The following is a 19,322-nucleotide window of genomic DNA, read 5'->3' as shown; positions in this document are numbered from 1 at the left end:
GAGAGCAGAACACATTACTTCTCTTGCAGAGTTAACACCACAGATCCAGACTTGGCAGCAGCAGCTGCAAGACACCAGCGCTGCCAACTGCGTCCCAGGCCATTGGGAACTGCCTCTATGCAAGACAACAAGCCCTGGCTCTGCTGCAGCCCTGCGAGCCCAGGAGCCATCATCTTCCTAAATGACAAACCCAAGCAGCCCCACTCAGAAGGCAGGGACAGGACATCCCGATGCACTGCCCACTCGCCACTGGGTGAATCCTCCTGCCGCATCACAGCCTCAGCTTCAGCTCTTGGGTCCTCTCACCCCTGAATGTAAGTTTTCCTCCCAGTCTGTGAACAAATATCAAGGTAGCATTAAAAAGCTGAGCAGAGTCCCTCTGACACATGGTGCTTCCATAATTTAGCAGAGAACAATGGAAAATTCACCTCTGCTGTATCCTCATAGCACATCTCTCCATTATTCCTCTAGATTAGTCGAGGACACAGAGCTGCTGACAGCAAGCTGACACTGCTGCTATGACTGGAGAGAAAAAGCAGATTCCAGCCTAGATGGCTATCAGCACAGCACAGGAAACATTGATATGCACTGTGTCATCCATCTCTGCTCCTGATAGACAGTGCCTGCACCTGTGCCACTGATAAAGCCCGAATGCTCATCAATTTCATTTTCATTCTTGCACCCTGTGACTCACTTGGGCAGCAATGGATGAACTGCCACTTGAAAGGCACTGACTGATGGTGCTGGATACTCAATGCAAGGAGAAAGGAGCAGGTGAGAGAGCCATGGACTTGAGTACAAATGTGCAGCTTGCCTAGAAGATGTGTCAGAGTCATTTGCAGGGAAACCAGGGGCAATGCCATGATCAGTGAGCTGGATCTCGTCAGTGACCCACCAACCTCCCTGCTCATTGAGGGCCTGCACATCAAAAACATCAACAGAAAACGCAGCAGCAGCTGCTGCTCGTACACTGGGACTGTACCTCTCATCGCAGGTTTATTGTATAACCACAACTGAGGGCCAAAAGCCTCAACATGGAGTCCCCCATAACTCCTAGAAGCCCAGCCTGTACCTCCTGCTTTGGCAGTCTTTCCTACCCACATGCACAGCTTTGCTAATTGCTTAGAGCAAATGTACTGAGCAAATGCACACCACAGCTGAAGATCTGCTCTCCGTTTCTCTGTGGTCCCTGCTGTATAGCTCAGATTTGGACTGTCAGTGCCTCTCACAGCCATGAAGACAAAGACCATGCAACATAGCCTCTTAGGTAGGTCAGCCATGGGATGCTGGAGCTGGGCTGTGCGCAGACTGCACGCTCACCTTGCTGTCACACACCTAACACTTATTTTTCCTTATGCTGTGGTCAGTTTCAAACTTTCTCCTATAAGCAAGTATGCATCTTCCTAGTCCTCTTGTTATTCCTTACAGGATACAGGTACTGCCCCTATAAGCTGGGAAGATGAAGCACAGCTCCTGAGAGCACTGCTGCAAGGGCAAGCTCCCACCTCCAAACCTGCACAGCTCTCACCTGGGCTCCCTTTCCCCTCCTACCCCAGTGATTCTCCATTAATATGAATGACGGTTTCCAAGGAGCAGGGCTTTGTTAAGCGTCTGGGCTGCACTGGAGCAGGGCTCTTAATAGTTATATCAGAGTGACCATTAAAAACACAGTACAGTGTAAAGAATTGCTGCAGGAGCAGGGAAGTGGAAGGCTCCACATCTGCACTTCAAACTAAGCATTTCCCACACAGTAGGCAACAACCATTGCTCCCCAGGATGCAGATGCTGTGGAAGAGGACAGGGTATTTTGGCTTTGCTTGCAGATGGGAATGTGCTAGTCACACTCGACTGCACTTCCTTTGAAACAGATTTCAGAAAAGCCACACTGCTGGCACAAAGTACTGCAGGATGGGAGAGCTGGCACACAAGTCACGTCCGCTTCCAAAACTGGCTCCTCTCCTCCCTGTCTCACTTATTAAAGCATATGGCTGCTGTCAGAGAAGCTGAAATCTCTGCAGTGCACCTTCTGTGGATATCCTCTTATCCTGGGGGGGTGGCACAGCCCATCTCACAGCTAATGTGACATGCAAAACTTCCCAGAGGACAATGACCAGTTTGCTTGTGCGCAGCACCCACCCTCTCAGATGTCCAAAGGGCAAACACTCACTTTCCAGGAGGAAAACAATAAACTACACAGATATTGAGCTCTAGGTCACTTGGCAAAAGTCTAAACTTCAGAGATATGGGCCCTTATGACCACAGTGGGATTTAGGCATCTCATCTGGGAGCACCACAGTGCCCAAGAACAACACATTGGTACAGTGGCACCAGCATAGCCACGTTCAGTAACATCTTCTTCCATCAGCTGGGTGAGGAAGAGTCAGAGCGTAGCAGCTCTTGAGCCCCTGGCTGCTGTGTTTGTCCCACTCCAGTGCCTGGACACAGCAGGAGAAGTGAATTCATGGATGAGCATTGCTGTACTTTCAGTTCTAAAAGAAAAGGATTGAAAATACCCATGAAAAGGGCCTGTCCCTCACCACAACAAGGCTCATGGTCACAAGATAAACCAGAGTCTTCTGCAGCACAGAGCAGGAGATGCAGCCCTCCCTGCAGGGTAAGGCCAGCAGGTCCATGCCACCATTGGTTCCTCTCTTTTATGGCAGCTCCAAGTGAGACTGCAGAGCTGTGGCACTCAGAGATCCCCCTCCCCTTCCTCTGCCCTGCCCTATTCCCCAAGAGCAGAAACACAAGACAAATATGCCTGGGAATCAAATTCAGTCTGGAGAAAAACATCAAGGCATAGAAAACTTGGTTTTCCTCCACAAATAGCAGATAAAAATCTCAGGAAAGGGCACAGCCTGGACTTGGGGGAAAATTCAGGCATAAATCCATGTTTTCTTCCCCAAACCCACTGCCAGTGCTGCCGAGATGACGCTCCCTCTCCAGTACTCCAGACAGCCCACTCCCTACTTACAGACTTTCCCCAGAGAGTAGCGCTGTACAAAACATCGTGGCTTCAAGAAGCACCCATTTTACAGCACGTCCATCACGCCTGGCTGTCAAAGGAAGCCCTGCCCCTTCCTCATGGGCATTGCTGAAGGCTCAGCGGCTCCAGCACCACACTGAGCAGCATGGTTTAAACAGCCCCCTCCCTCTGCTCCCCATCCTCTCCATGACATACAGCACAGGGAATTACAACCAGCAGATGCTTCCAACAAGACACTTGACCACTAACAGTGTGTTACACTTCAGGGACAAGTCTGAGCCCAGGTCTGGTAGCAAAGAGCTGCCACAAGATGGACAGCAGGAACAGCCACAGCCACCCTGAGAGTCTCCTCTGAAGGAGAGGAGGGTCACAGTCCTTGGTTACCACTGCTGTTACAAAAGCTTTAAAGACAAAGGGAAATCCTGACAGGAATAGGAAGAATCAGTGCATTTAAGCTCTTTATAAAATTAAATCATGCCTTCAATAATGGCAAAACACAGTAGGAGATACATAATCTCCAGAAGCTTAAATCCATAAAATACCACCAGCAAAGCTGCTGTGACTCATAAACTCCCAAAGGGCACATACAGAAAGAACAGGAAAGCAAAGCAATCTGGGGGCAGCCCTTTCTCTGAACAGCGTAAGAGGCTTTCTGTGTGCCACTGCTGCCACTGCAGGGGTCCTGGCCCCTCAACAGAACTATCCCAGGCAGGGGAGGGCTGAAGGACCAGCACAGGTCTGGAGGATGGATGCAAAGGCCATTCCAAGCTAACACACTCCCTGGTCGCAGGGATTTTTTTTTCCTCTTAGAAGAAACACTGCTTTCAGATCTACTCCTCCAAAAGACTGAAGACACCATTACCAGTTAAGACAGACTTGCCTTGCCTTGACACCACAAGTACAGGAGAGAATGTGCCTACCTCAGAATCTGATATGGAGACCCGATTGGACTCTATTGTTGGTCTCCTCATTATACGTGGTGATGGCCCTGTGGCATAAGGACCATAACCTGGTGTGTTGCTAGAAGCCAAATAACTTCCTGATGATCTTTCCTGAAGAGACAACTTCCTACTTGATAATACAGGTCTAGTGAGAGGTCTCTTGGGAACATTCCTCCAGTGAGCATCTTCTGACCGTGGGGAAGGCAGAAATTCATTCATTTTCGTGTCACTGTTGACTCCATTTCTTTGGCTGTCTTTTAGGTTATCAGAAAAGACTGTGTCATTCTCTTCAGTGTTGCCTTCACCATTTTGGTCACTTCTGTCTGGACCAACAGCCACATCTATAGCTGCTACCTGCTCTGCCAGTTCAGTTTGTGTGTCTTTACAGCACATGTCTATACCTCCATCCATGGCATTCGCTGAAGAATCCCCCATGCCTGTGTCCAGCTCGTATGGTCTCAGATGGCACTGCAGAGAGCTGTGATGCTCACAGACAGCATCTGGCCTGAAGGAACCTCTCCATGAAATACCTAAAAGGAATAAATACAAACAGAGTGAATAATTGTATTCACTCAGCACAAGCACAACCAAGACATTCATCTCTGGCTTCTTCCAATGTAAAAAAAAGGGAAGGCAAAACACTGGCAGGTTGTAAACAAGTTGCAAACACTCAGAAGGAAAGGCAAACCTAAGCATCAGGCTAGGGTTTATGAAAGCCATAAACAGGAGATTTTATTTGATGTGCAACAAGTGACACAGCTGAAGTGAACTTCTTCTGCAGCTAGACCAACAGTCAACCAGAGCTTACAACAGTGGGAGAAGTGAACAAGCTGAGGAGAAGGGGTCAAACTTTTGACTTCTCAAATTACCTATTTATAGGGTACGAGAGCTTCTGGTATGTATCCAAACCTGACACACAGAACTCCACAGCCCTTTAGGGCTCCACAGTAGTCCCTCTGGTGCCCTGCAGGGCTCTAAAGAGTGTCACAGAATGCCCTGGAAAGCCAAGCCATGGCTGGTGACTTCCACGTTCTGTTACTTGCAATGGAGTCAACAGCAAAGGCAGTCTGGTACTAAGGGCCCCCCACAGTGAGCAAACACACGTTAACCTTGCTGTCCACCATGTATAAAAGCTATATTGAGTTGCAGATCAACAATACTTAATGGTTACCAGCATGTGGGAATCAGTTTTTCCTTTGGAAAAGTCCTACAGAGCACAGAAACACAGTACAAAGCTAAAACTGCCGAATAAAACCTCATTTTCCTGGATGCTGATTTCAGACTCAATTCAAAACAGATTTCAGTCTCCCCAGCACAGTCCAGAGCAGGAAATGATGCTCTGCAGCATATGGCTGTCATCCCTTAATCACCTCTGAAGATGCAGTGCTGTAGGATGCATCCCATGGGGATAGCGGAGGAGAACTTAGTTTTAGTCCAGCAGTCTGCACTGCATCCAGTGCCTTTCATTGCAGGTTTAACACTGAAATAGTGCAACCTTTGGTCCTCCACACTCAAAGCAGGTTGTGCACCAGGTGGCACTTGCATTGTCCTGTTTTCACACTGGCTACATTTAATTTACATGAGGAAGGAGAAGCTCAGCAAGTTCAAAAAGCCCCATCCAGCATCAACCTGGGGACACAGGAGGAGCTCCGAGCAAAGATTGATCCAGGATGGAAGCTGCCCAGTGATGCTCAGTTAAACACACCACAGCTGCACTCTGCTGCAAGGAGAGACCTCCCAAACCCCTGCAGAAGTGAAGCAGCCAAGCTCAAGCAATCTTTTATATCCATAAGGAAACTAGAGAAAGCTCTGGAGGCTTCACCCTGGGTCGTGCACCAGTTATAGGGGACACATGCTGGGCACTCAGTGTCACAGAAGGGAAACATCCAGATCTAACACATTCCTCCCCTCAGCCTGCTGTTCACTCCTTCCCATCCTTCTCCACCCAGGTATAACCTTGCCCCCTTCTGCCTTTTCTGAAACAAGCTGACAGAAGCGTCGCTCACTCAAACCAGTAATGAAATGGTGAGATTCGCTTTGAAAGCTTCTGTTAAAACTATATTTAAACTCTTCAATCCTGAAGCACAAATCCCTTTCAGAGCCAGGATGCAGGCGCTGGGGTGTGGCAGAAAGGGAAGGGGTGCAGGGTTTGGTCCAGCACATACTGCGTGTGGTCCCACAAACCCACAGGCAAGACCTCTTTGCTCTCCCAGGCCCCATACCAGCCTTCAAGCCAGAAACCCAGCTGTAGCCCTGAGCTGGCTCAGCAGTGATCCTGTCCTCGCAAATGGCTTTGCAGGAAGCCTGCAGAGGACTTGCTGTCTGCAAAATGCTCGTGTGAGGCTTGCACTTGGAAAGCTTCTGAGCTGACCTAGGACCATCAGGTCAGGGCAACTCCAAGACTGTGGCCACCCTGTTGTCTCTGAGGAGGCTTTCCTTGCGCTCCAGAGCCTGTGGAGCAGCACATTCCTCAGCCAGACACCCATGAGGAATCCTCACGGGATGCCTTTGTGCTTGGCTCTGGGTGAAGGTTGGCACATTTCACCATTTAATGCAGATTGCACAAGGGACTGGAGGAAACCTTTGATTCCACCCTGTGCTTCTGGGTACAGAGAAACAAACTCCAGGCCTTTCCTTGCTGCAGCTTTAGCTTCTGGACAGTCCCAGCTCACCTCACTCCTAGGGAGCATCAAGCAGAAAATCAACCTGCAACTGAAATCTGCAGCTCCTCCACCTTCTTCCCTCCTGCCTGCAGGAGCAAGGGGACGGAAGCATCTCCCACGTTGCTGCAGGGCTGGCTATGAAAGCCCATAGATCACCCACCTGGATTGAGCACTCGGGCATCTCACACTGCTGAGGCAACAGGAATAAAAGCCAGAAGCGCTGGGAACAGTGGCCAGGTCCTGGCAAACAGCAATGTTCTTGCTAGTGCAGCTCTTCCCTGCCCAAATGAGGCACCCCAGGGTGTCACCCCCTCAGAAGCAGCAGCACACTTGTACAGCTCTAACATACAGCTCAGGCTGCAAAACAAAACTCCAGCTAAACGACAACTTAAGGTAACCCCCCCATAAATCAGTTCATCTGATCAAAACAGACCCAAACAGCATCACAACAAATAATACAAAGCTGCTAAAAGTATGCTAAAATAGACTTAAAAGCACATAATTGTTCATCTGGAGAGCTGGGCTCTATTTCAGGTTCTGCTATTCTGAAGGATTCCTTTTCACTGACAAACCCTCCAGAAGCGTATTGGAAAGCAATAGCTCCTGAATAAACAGATCAGTTACACACAGACCAGCTTTACTGTGCATAAAACTCAGGACAAAAGGCAATTATTTACTTCTGCAAGGCAAAATCAATGGGGGATTTGCAGTTAGTGATGCTGTCACACACTGACCGTGCTGTGATGGGAAACCCCATCGGAATGGAGACACCATCACCACCTTCCACAAGCTCCTGTGCAGCTTTGGGCTCGATGCTCTTCACATGGTCACCAGCCTGATCCCCCCCACACTAAACATCGCTGTAGCTCAGAGGATTAAGCTGCAGACACGAACCAAAGCTGAAAACAAGCTTATATGAGCAAAATTAATTTACTGACACATCTCTTCTTTGCCATTTTCCCCTGTAGCTGTTCCTGTGCTGCAGACAGACTAAAACTTCCACGCTGTTTTTCACAATGCACTTATCAAATGGCTGCACATTTCCCAGCCAGGCACATGGAACAAAAAAACATTTTGAAAGGAACAGGACTGTGGAGAAGATCTGTCAGTGCTGTACGTGGGAGTGGGGGATGAGCACATGCAAGTGATTGTGCTGCTCAATAAAGTATTTCAAAGCGTTGTTTGAACAATAAAATATCATAAATCTCATTTATTGCTTGGTCCATCCATTTGGCTAACTAGAAATGTTGCTATGAGAAAGGACAGGGAGGTTCAAAGGTGCTGGGCCGCAGCAGATCCAGCTTCAGTTCCTGATTTTGCTACAGACCATCCAGAAAAGTGACTTTACTGCTTGGTCTGTCACAGTTCCCAGGTTAAAAGGAGCGATGCTGCCCTCAGCCCACTTTGTCCTGCTTTCCTTTCTGGTTCTGAGAATACAACTGCCCTGTGCTGAGGCGCCAAGTGTCTCTGCAGTAAAATAAGTCACAGTGAGTGATGACTACAATGCATATTCGCATGGAAAGTGTTCAGGCAGCAGTTTTGCTGCTGTTCAGAGCTGGAGACCTCTTAGATGCCTGTGGATGGCATCCTCCATGCCAGCACGCAGAACAGCAGAGATGTCACACAAACTTGGGATGAAGGCCACATCCACTAGACTCCCCTTGACCACGCAAGACCCACAGGCACTCTCACAAAGAGAAGTACCAAAGATCACGGAAGACTTCAGTCTGCTGCTTTAGTGTACAGTAGCAAAGGCAGGAGTCCAGTCAGGTCATCTAACTGCTGTAGCTAGCCATGCACCAGGACAGGCTGCTTGCAGAGGGAATGTCATCTCCATCACCAGCATCCTTCAGCTCAGGTCAGACCCTCACCAGGAACTCAGTCCTGCACTGGGGGAGAGCTGACCTGCACATCCAGCTCTATCTTCTATCATCCAGAGCTTGTTGTTGTGTTTCCTTCAGATGCTGCCCCACAGCACACAGCCACGATGAAGAATCTGCTCTGACTGCTGTCAACCAGCACCAGAAACTCCCTTTAAGGAGAGAAGCAGCAAGTCCTGGGCTGAGCTGCCAAGCCCTGAACAGCTCCTCGAATGACATTTCAGAAATATTAGGTCAGCAAGTCCCTTCCAGAGCCTGAGCTGTCTCCCCACACCAAACAGCACAACCTGGGACTATTTCCACCCCAGAGTCTCTCCTGTGCTCCCTGTTCTGCTGTGGGGTCTGCAGGACTTCCCCATGCACTCAGCATTAGTCCACTACCCTGACATGAGGGAGGTAATTCCAGCTCCCACCCTGATCCCATCAACTTCTTATACATGGGGAGGCACTTGCCTGAAGTCCGGCCAGCTTCTTCCAACACCTTTGTCTGGAGAAGCTTTAGGAGGACTTGTTCCCACAGCCATGCACTGGAGGAACATCTGAGCTGCCCCCAGCCCCACAGCACAATACGGGGCTCTTCAGATCTAAGGAGCCAGCCACTTACTGGCTGTCACTGCTGCAGTGTGAGAGCAGCCAGAGGGTTCAGCTTTTCTGCAGCAACTCAATTCAGAGCACGCTGACCTTCATCTCAGCTCTGCTACTTCAGGGCACACCAAGCAGGGCACCTGAAGATGGGATTGCCTCCAGCCAACCTCCACTCACAATGCTGCTGCCTCAGAGAAGCACAAGAGCTTCTTGGCATCTGGGAAAACCACTTTCAGCCATCCACTGGCCAAAAGACAGCCCAAACCAAGCAGCAAAGAACAACAAGTTGCAGCTCTGTGAAGCCAAAAAGAAAGCAAATCCCTGCAGCCCTTGCAGAGATAATCAAGACAGATGTACACCAGCCCAGCCATTTGGGTTGTGCTCTTGCTGGGAAGAGGGTAGTCACTGCTCCTACTGATTCCTGACTGGAAACAGGAGACATCAACCCAATACAAGTAATAAATAAGAATATACTGCTTGTGCTTTCTGCGGTACACACCATGCGCTCGCTTTATCCTCTGGCTCACCAGGCTCTTGTTTCAGAGCACAGACGGTTGTGTCTTGCTGAGGAATCACTCAATCCTGCTGTAACTAACCTGGTCCTTCGCTTTCTTCTCTCCACAGGTGCTGGCAGTGAGCCTGGCTGCTGTGCCACAGCTGAAAATGAGATCATAAAAGCCAGACGCTTGGATTGTTTCTCTGAAGCTCCTAGCACAGCTCTGAAAGCAAGCAGGAATGACAAAGAACAGCGGGGTTTGTAATTCAAGCACTGGGTGAGAAATCTGAAAAGCAGGTTCAGGCCCCAGCTCCTGCCAGATTTCCTGAATAACAAACATCTCCAGACCGTGCTCTGCAAAACACACCAGTTCTACCTCCTCCTCCTCCTTAGTCCTTGCCAAGGCTCAGGGTTTTCAACAGCGATTTCAGAGCTAGTTCAGCCCCTGAGCTACAGACAAGAGACCCCAAGGTGCCCTCACGCCGTATTTGTCCTGCTCTCCCTCTCTTTCCACAAGGAAAGACTCCAGATGAAGACAGGATCTGAGGATTGGGTCCAATGCAGGATTGATGCTTTCACATCCCTGGGTGTCAGGTGTGGATGCACATGTGAGACAGCAGTGCTGGAAGAATGATTGGACTTGATGGTCTTCAAGGTCTTTTCCAACCTGGCTGATTCTGTGCTCCTCATGTGAAAAACTGAACCCTCCTTCACACCATGAAGACTAAGTAACCAATTTGAAGTGCATTTAACAGCATGTTTTAAGTATAGTTTGAAAGTAGCCATGATACTGAACTAAAATCTCCAATCTATAGCCTGAGAGACAACCATCACCTTGTGCACAGAGTACTGAGCTCGGGAAGTTTTACCACACTGTATTTCATCCCTCCATGCTCTAATTACATGATGAAAGAAATCTGTATAATCAGCTGCAATTGCACTAATTGCATCTATAAGCAATAATCAGCCCAAAATTACTCTGAAGAAAAAGTTTCTACTTAAGGAAATGCCTGTAACAAGAAAACATTGAGGAGTGCCAAATCTATCCAAGCAAGAGCAATATTAACATTAAACACTCCAGCTAACGCTGGGGGAGCAGGAGCTCTGCCAGAACCCTCCTCCCTAGGTGCAGCTATGACAGCATATTTCAACCATGGCTTCAATGGGGACAGCACCATCGAATTAAGGAGGAGTTGTGCTCCTTTGTATTCACACCTTGGCTGCAAACTGCTTTTGTACAACAGGTTTGGCTGCCTGTTTTACAGCAGATAGAGGTTTGGTGAGACTTGTGGGGATCAGACACTGATGCTGGACTGTATTTGCTTCTGCTTTAATCTTTTAAAGCTGTTTATCAGTGTGTGAGTAATGGAAGTGCTTTTATTTTGCAAATTATGGCTGGGAAAGCATGGAGAACGGGCAATGAGAGGCACTCGGCTCACACAGCCTAAAGGCTTTGCTTGTAGTGATGCCACGCCACGTGCTTTGAGTCACCATCTCTGCAACATCCCACAAAGCCAGCACATCCCAACACCCAACTCCACACGGCCACACTGTCCCTGCAGACAACTTGGGCTCAGATTTTAACAAATCACATTTGTCCCTGTGACAAGGGACACAAATGCCTTGAGGAAGGACCCCAGCCTCTGTGCCAGCCTGACATCAGCTCCTAACACCACAGCAAGGAAGGATGGGAGGATGGAGGAGGTCGGGGTAGGTAGAGAACACGTAGCCCAGTCACGCTGCATGGATGGATGTCCTGGAACGTTCCTAGCCATACCACATGGTTTGCCTTACCTCCAAGAGATTCTAGGGAATGCAACAGGAAAGGATTTGGCTTGTAATATGCACACAGAGCCTGAACAACAGTTGAATCACTTGGTTTGAGGTCAGAGAAGAGCAAAAACTCAGGAGACCCCCATTTCCAAAGCTGCTCCTGTGTGCTCTCATCTGGCACTCAGCTGATGCTGGCTCAGACCTCAGAGTCTGCCTACCCCAGCCACCTCTTCAGTACCCATCCAGAGTGCAGGAAACATTGCACATGCAGCTTGCACCATGCACAGTGAAAGCTGAACCCCATCATCTGATGGAAAAGCATCCTTCTGACCAACTGTAATGCTCTTACAGCTTGTGGTTCCATAGGCGGGCATGGACAACGTCAGCTCACGGAGAGGTTTCTTGTAGGGTCAGTGCAGAATCTGTGCAGCAGAGAGAGCAGACTTCAGGGGCTGAACCTGAGCAGGGAGGAGGAGAAGGAGGAGGAAGAGGTGGAAGAAGTGTCATGGTTGCTGTCACTTGCTGAGCTGAGAGGCAGCATGATTCCCAGGAGAGGGGGCAGCACAGCTTGCTGGAGGTGGCACTGAAACAGCTAGCGAGGGGGTGCCTCTGAAAACAACTGAGAAATGTCAGATTATGTGAAGCTTGGAAGGCTTAGATGATCTGTGAAATATTAACAAGCAAGGCAATAGCCAGACCCCATTAATTCATGAGCAAAACAATTCCCTGAGAATGAGGGAGTCTTTAATATTTAGGGTCTTCATTGCAATAATGACTTTTCAAATGTCTGTACCACAGCAAGGTAAATGGCAGCTTAAAGAGAAAAAGCTTGTTCTATGGGAAACTCATCTCAGGTGAGCCATCTTCTGCTGCAATCTGTAATAATACCTCAAAATTGCCACAGAAAACGATAGAGTGATGAACAAACCCAAAATGAAGAAATCAAGAGGACCTGAAGAGCACTAGCAGTCTGCAAGGGCGATGTCTAACCCTCCACAATGGTCAAATCTGCTCTGATTTCATGGGAGTGGAATTGAGCACTCAAATCAAACCTGTCTCTAAACCACAGCAATTGCTGCAGTGCCTTTGGGTGATTAGGCTGCAGAGTAGGACACATCTGATACAAACGGGGCCAGGGCATGAGCAAGCAGCCCATAGAAAGTGTGCTTGCACATGTTCAGTCAGAGAACAGAAGCCACAAGGACCATATAGCTGAGCCCACCTTTTGCAGACCACAAGGAGCAGCCTGTCTGCTCCCTTTGCAAGGCGGCTTTGCCCAAGAATGGCAGCCTCCATTCAGCTGCCTGATATGCAGGAAATGTTATTTTGTTATCCTTTTAAAAGGAGTTTTCTGTGTTTTCAGTTTGTGTCCATTGCCTCTTGTCCATTCACTGGGCACCGAGACAAATCTGCCCCCATCTGCCTTACTGTCTCCCCCCATCAGGCATTTATATACATGGAGACAACCTCCTGCATTCTTCCTCCAGGCCCTTGCCCTACTGCTGCCAACATCCATCACACGTGCAGGAGCCTCACACTGCTGAGGGCTCCTCCTCTGCCCATCTGGGCTCAAAACCTGCAGAGAGGAGAAGCAGAGAGGAAAACACACCAACCTCCCCCTGGCAGGACCAGCTTACACGAGTCTTGTAACAAACCAGGTCAAGCAGCAGAGCTTTCAGCACTCTGCATCAAACCTATGCAGGCTGCAAGCAAACAGCAGGCTCTGCCAACTGTGAATGCTGCCAGCTCAATGCAGGGCCTGTTTTCCTCTGATTTTTGGGCTATATTCTGCAGCAAGGTCCCGCAAGCCTGAGCAGTGTCCTGCTTCCTCAGCACAGCCCACAGTACACACTAGTAAATTAAGTAAATTAAGAAGGAAGGAAGGAGCAAGCTGAAGTGGTGCAACCAGGCTGCTGCTTCAGCAGCCCACAGCACCGCTGGCACGAGCAGCACACTGCCAGGCCATTTCCTCCTCCCCAGTTGATTTATTTCATAGTTCTCAGTCTCCTGCCCTGCATCCATTAGCACCTTCCATAGCAACTGTCATGGCTAGCTCTGCTTTCGAGGTGCTCACGGATGCTCAGATTTCCTATTGCTGCACAATATCGAGGAATTCCATGACAGAGAAGCAAATCACTACAGAACAGTGCTGGTACAGTTTAGGAGCAGCAAAGTGGGATCGGGGAAAGCACACTTCTAGATCATCAACACAGCAAAGTGAGTCAGCATCAGATACCTTTGCCAGCTTCAGATCTCACTGCACTGAAGTTAGTGTTGTTTATAAAGTACCCACAACAAACAGAACAAGCCATCAGGCAGAACAAGTTCACATTTATACATGTCAGTCTTAGAGGTTTAACTTCCTCCCAGACAAGTAAAAAGCTTTTCAGCTGCCCTTGAGAGATCCAGAGGTATTTCAGGGGATATATTGGAGTTCCTTAGCCCTGTAAGCTGGCTGCAGGGAAGTTTTTCCAGCATTTCCAGCTGTTCCAGGATTGCCAATGTCTAGCGCAGAACACAGCAGGCTTTGTTCCCAGCACTGCAAATAAGGGAAGATATTTCTAGTCTAGGTGATCTCTACAGAGAGTTTTAACCAGGGAAATGATCCCAGCACCCACCTCTAAGTGTCCATGGGCTGAAGGTCTTCATCAGCTCTGCCAATCTGTATGCCCCAAGGCAAAAGGCAAAGCACAGAACAACTACACAGGGCAAGACAAAAAGCACTGAACTCTGGAGGAAAAAACAAATGGTCTTTCAATTCAGAGCTCAAAGTATTTCCTGTATTTCCACCTGAATAACTCCCACCTTCTGACAACCCTCACATCTTTAGAGCCCCCAGGACTGGAAACCACGTCCTCCATTAACCTGCACAGAATCAAAGGCAGCAGCAGAGAGGCTCTGTACAAAGGGAACAGGCTCCAGGGGATGAGCAACAGATCCCACAGGAGTGAGAACCAGGTAAACCACCCCTGTGATTACCCTTGTCCACTATTACACATTACCCTTGTCCGCTATTACACATAACCCACACTGCTTGGCAATGTAAAGGGTAGCAAGCTTCCCAATTCCTTTGAAGCCTTAAGCTTTAGCTCTTTAAGCCAACATGCACTTTGAAAGCCCCAAGGTCAATGACTGGAGATTATCCAGGGAGTCACCAGGCAAAGGCTGTTGGGGAAAAAGCTGTTCATTTTGAGTCACTGCAACCTTGTTCCAGATATTTAGGCTGATGATAATCTCAGTGTTTGTCAGAAAAGACCAATGAAAGTTTCCAGGTGCAGCTTTACTTGGAAAAACAAGTGTGAAAATGCCACCCTGGGTCCCCCTAGTTGCACCCCAGTGATTTTGGCTGTGCACAGTGAGCCTGGGGCTGAGTGGGAGCAGTGGTTGGGGTGGCCTGGGACACCAAACCAGCCGCTCTGCTCTCTGTGGCTCGATAAGTACTGCACATTGTACCCGACCAGGCAGAGCCTTTTTGAAGCATTAGGAATAATGCAAACCCATCTGACAGCTCTACTTCTGCAGAGCCACGACAGCAGCAGCAAAGGGCACATTCCTGGTCCAGTCAGCAAGTGCAGGAGCAGCAAATCTGCTGCCAAGGAGATGTCCCTTGCTAAGGGAAGTACAGGTTTTGACAGCAACACAGAATGCAGTCTCACTTTGTATGCACCAGGGAGGCTGAGCTACAGGAGGAGCTGCCCCAGCTGCACACACAGGCACAGAAGAGACACAGCCAATGTCGATGGCAGCACGCACAGGGATACCTCTTTGCAGAGTCAAAGCCTCCTTCCCAGTCACTGCCTAGGGCTGTGGCACCCTTCTCCAGCACACACCAGGTAAAGCCATAGAACAATGCCTTGAAAACCCAAGAGCAGTCAGAAAGCATCAAACTCCAGATGATTTTTAGGCTCCTCTCTGCCCTGCAGATGATGCTGCTTCCAAATAAAACCTGAATTTGGCAGTTTGCTGCCAAAAAATTCAAGGCAGTGGAAAGGTAAATACAGTCCAAGAGGAAAGGGGGGGTGGGAAGAGGGACATATGATTATACATTTTAATAACAAGCAAAGGCATGCAGAAAGATGAGATGTGGTTTACAAACGTAGTGTGAGCACCGCTCATGCAGCCTGGCCTGCCCCATGGGAAGCAGGTGAATGCAGAGGAGGAAATCTGAAGCCAGCTGACTTGGGCACTGGTAGCAAGACCTGCTCCCATCAGCCATCCCATGTCCTGTGAGACATCTCTGTGGTCCAGGTCAGGGTATCACTGACAAGTCAGTGACACTGCTCTGGCTACTCAGATATCCTTCGCTGGTTGCCAAGGAAAAAGAAATCAAAGAACAGAACTGGGAACAACATGAAGAAATAAGCAAAGCCTGTGTTTAAAAGCCTTGCTGGCTCCCAGCCAGCACAGCACCTTCCAGGATGCATCTCAGAACAATAGTCTCTATGCAGCCACAGTTTCCCAACACACTGCTGATGTGATGGAGATGTCAGCTCTACTCCAGCAAAACACTTAAGCACATACTTGAACATTAACTATGGTTTCAGGACATCAGAAGTGGCAACACTCACGTGCCAAAGTGTGAACAACACGGAAAATCTCAGCCTCAGAAACGTGCAAATGCTCATGAGTGTCTGGATGAATGTATTTCACGTGTCTAAATGAAAGAGCTGCCCAGTTCCACTGGAGCTGTCCCAGGGCTCCTTTCCCAGGAAGGGAGGAGGACAACAGCATTTTCTTCCACATTGCGTTTACAGCTCTTTCTTAGGCTAGCAGGACTCATCACAAGGAAGCACTGGAAGTAATTCCCATTGCATCCGTCCTCTTAGATGGAGCCCACCCCATCCAGCTTGCTTCCTTCTACCTGCTCAAGCCACAGCGGCACAAAGAGCCACCTTGAGCTCTGCATCCTACCACAAGGAGAGAGCACTGCACTGCCCCCAGGGCAGTCGCACATCCCATGGAGGCAGGGCTGGGCTCAGTCCAGATGAGTTTGCAGCTACCTGCATACAAGACACGGGGAGTGAGGACACAGTCCAGCCGTGGGGGGGGCAGAGAGACCTCACCCAGTTACACAGATCAGCTATGCTCAGATTGAGTCTTCCAAAATCACAGATCCCACCATAGGCTGATGATGATCCAGCACTTGGACACAGCTCCTGCCCAGATCCAGAAACACCAAACGTCATCAACCAAACACCGAGCAGAAGTACAAATAAACCCACAGAGGTAACCCACCTGAATGCAGCTTTATCTGCAGCTTCATCTGCATTCTCTGCACGGAACTAACCTCACCTGAGAGGTTTTTTGTGCAGTAACAACAAACCTCTAACATCTGCCTTTACTGTTATTATTATAACAACATTATTACCATGTGTTAGTATAGTACCTTTGCCTTCGAGGTTTAGCAACGGGCTTGTAAATTAGTTACATTTTAAAACAGAACATAAAGGAACTTCTGCAATTAAAAGAGGCAAAACAAACTGGAAAACGTTTTGTGGAAGGGATAAATTCCTCTTGCCTCGAAATCTCTGAAAGGGACTGCTGGTAAAATCATCCTGCTTGTGACCCAGGGGCTCTAGCATAGACAATTAGAGAGACTTTCAAACCTACAAGCCTGAGAATTATTCTCCAGTACCTGACAAAGGACCCACATAAGTAAACTATTTTTGGCTTTCCTTTCACCAGTTCTGTTTAACAATAAACCCCTATTCTTCAGCTTCCTGGGTTTGAAATAGTGGCCTAATACATTTCAATGGGAAATTCTCATTTACATAGTATGTCACCTGCTGTGACCAAATCATGTTTTACAGGTGGTCCCTATTCTCTAAAGGCTGAAAGAACATTTACAGAGAGGAGTTAGGAAGAGACACTGGCTCAGGGTCACAAAGACACAATGCTCAGCAAGAGAATCCCACATTTCTAATTCCCAATCTCTGGCTACTTCATCCTTTGTACTCCTCCTGTAACTGAACACGCTGTTGTAAGAGTAGATCTAACACCACTACATCATCATTCCTGACACAAAGCAAACCATCTACACTAGAGTCATGCTCACAGAGCTGTTAGTGACAGTCAGTGCAGCCCCATTTTCAACATCTGAAGCACTGATAAGAGTTTAAACACATACAGCTGAGCAAAGCCTAAGCCAGCAGCAGTGCCCCATGTTGCTCCCTATATGGCTTTGTCTCTCTTTGGTTGCCACCCAGCGATGTAGGTCAGGTAAAAAGCAGAAACCAATACTGGGAACCTGGTTAGGTCAGGAATAGCCTATATTGTATTAGATTAGAAGAGATTAGAATGAAAGAGATTAAACAGGAAAAAAAGCCAAAGTTTATTTGCTATCTAAAGCTTACAGTGGATTACAAAGCAGTTTTGCACTGTTCCCCCAGGTTCTCAGATATGCAATTCAGTTGTTTAAACATGTGCACATTTGTGAATGTTAAGGTTTAAGTCAACTTCTTCAGTATTTTGGTAATGGAAAAATATCATTACATGTAAATAACAAGTTGAGAACAGCCCAGTTTTATTGGCACAGCAATTCTGAGAGCGTTCCAGCGGCCAGTTTTGATGTAAGGATGCTCTTACATGCTGTTGGTGGCACAGGAATTTGACAATAGGCTCAGACTTGCAGCTACCCACAGTGTGGACTCACTAGAGTAACCTGAGAGCAAAGCTTGAGAAGTCTGCCTCGAAGCATGAGATCACTCTGCTTGACCAGGAAACAGCAAAATTAAAGTCTCAGTGCTGTAGAATTCAGACTAAGCTCCTGGGATGCAGGACAGAGCCATTTCCTTTCCTGTCAGATAAACCATCCCATCACGTTCTTGCCAAAGGCCTTGATCTGACTCCATTATCTCCCTTCCCCGTCTTCGGTAACGAGGATTCGGGAACAAGACTGTCATCTCCTGGGTCAATCACAAGGGACCGATGATGCAACAGCACAACATCAAGCGTCTAGGCAGGATTCTGAATCTTCGTGAGCAAAGTCAGGACTTCCTCATAGGAGAAGGCAAACTCCAACCTTCAAAGCCGGGCTGATGGAGCTCATCTGGCCTTGTATGGTCTTCCCTCAAAGAGAAGAACACTCTTACAAAACCTATGACCTGGGGACTTTGCTGTCACCGTCCTAGCTAGCCAGGCTGTGGCAGTTAAACCTCAGGTGTAAAGGGGCCAGTTCTGCCCAAGCTGGAAGGGCTCACTCTCACTTGTCTGTATGGACAGGCGAGGGTCGAAACGGTAGGTGTCAAGGTGCATGGGAAGCTGCAGATCCAACCTTGCACGCGGGCGGACCAGCGCGTGGGTAGCTCGAGATCGCTCAGGAGATGACAGTCCTGGTCGGGCACTTCCTGATTGCCTAAGCACCCTTTTTCCCAACCAGATTTGCATTTCCCACATGCCCTTGGTCGTCGTGCTTGTAGTAAGCGTGGTTAAAGCCCTTCCCAAATCTTCACTCGCGAAGCCAAGCCATCAATCAATCTCCCTTCCCACAATCATTCTTTTTTTAGATACTTTTTAAAAACATTATCAAAGGGGGAGGTAGAAATTTTAAGCTCATCTCTACCCATGCTGTTCTGGAAGCACCCAAAAACAGAAGCACTTAGTCTAAAAGTGACTAAGACGTGAGTCATCTGATGAGTAAGCACATTGGCTCTAGAAGTCTCATTCAATCCATGACCATATCTAAATCATTTCATTACCTAAATCACTTGTCCATTTGATGTTAATACAGCAACAGCCCCAGGTCAGGAAGAGGTCCTGTATCCAGCATTAGCGTAATTGGTAGGGCAGACAGAGCACCATCAGGAAACCCTGTGCTGAAACAACAGAGGAAAAGCATGTGGCAAGTTTGCATTTCAAGTGCTCTGAAAGCCACCTCCAACCTCAGCTGACACTTGGGGTAAGCTGCTGGCACCAGCCACTCGTGCAGCGCAAGTGCAAACACAAACCCTGCTCCTGGCAGCAGGGATGCAGAGCAGGCAGGTGCCAGGACTGCAGCCA

The 19,322-nt window shown here is 48.4% G+C and overlaps 1 protein-coding gene across 2 annotated transcripts in view; it reads right to left on the bottom strand.

The window, feature by feature from the left end:
* The window catches only part of CAMKK1 (calcium/calmodulin dependent protein kinase kinase 1), a 90,750-nt gene that overhangs the window by 47,407 nt on the left and 24,021 nt on the right, over positions 1–19,322 (bottom strand). Inside the window, exons 1-2 of one of the 2 annotated variants that reach the window (XM_057410743.1) lie at positions 6,751–6,860; positions 3,907–4,457 (exon numbers count right to left, since the gene is read on the bottom strand). In XM_057410743.1, the coding sequence (XP_057266726.1) occupies positions 3,907–4,362 (456 nt within the window). In that variant the 5' untranslated portion in view covers positions 4,363–4,457; positions 6,751–6,860. Of the gene's footprint in view, positions 1–3,906; positions 4,458–6,750; positions 6,861–19,322 lie in introns of those variants that run through there. The other variant, XM_057410744.1, reaches the window with a different exon arrangement.

This window comes from Pezoporus wallicus, unplaced genomic scaffold, assembly GCF_028554395.1.
Source record: "Pezoporus wallicus isolate ANWC-B61680 ecotype Strahan unplaced genomic scaffold, APGP_CSIRO_Pwel_v1 contig_8705, whole genome shotgun sequence".
NCBI classification, from domain to species: Eukaryota; Metazoa; Chordata; class Aves; order Psittaciformes; family Psittacidae; genus Pezoporus; species Pezoporus wallicus.
Note: the sequence above shows the minus strand (reverse complement) of the source record. Positions and strands in the feature narration are given on the sequence as shown.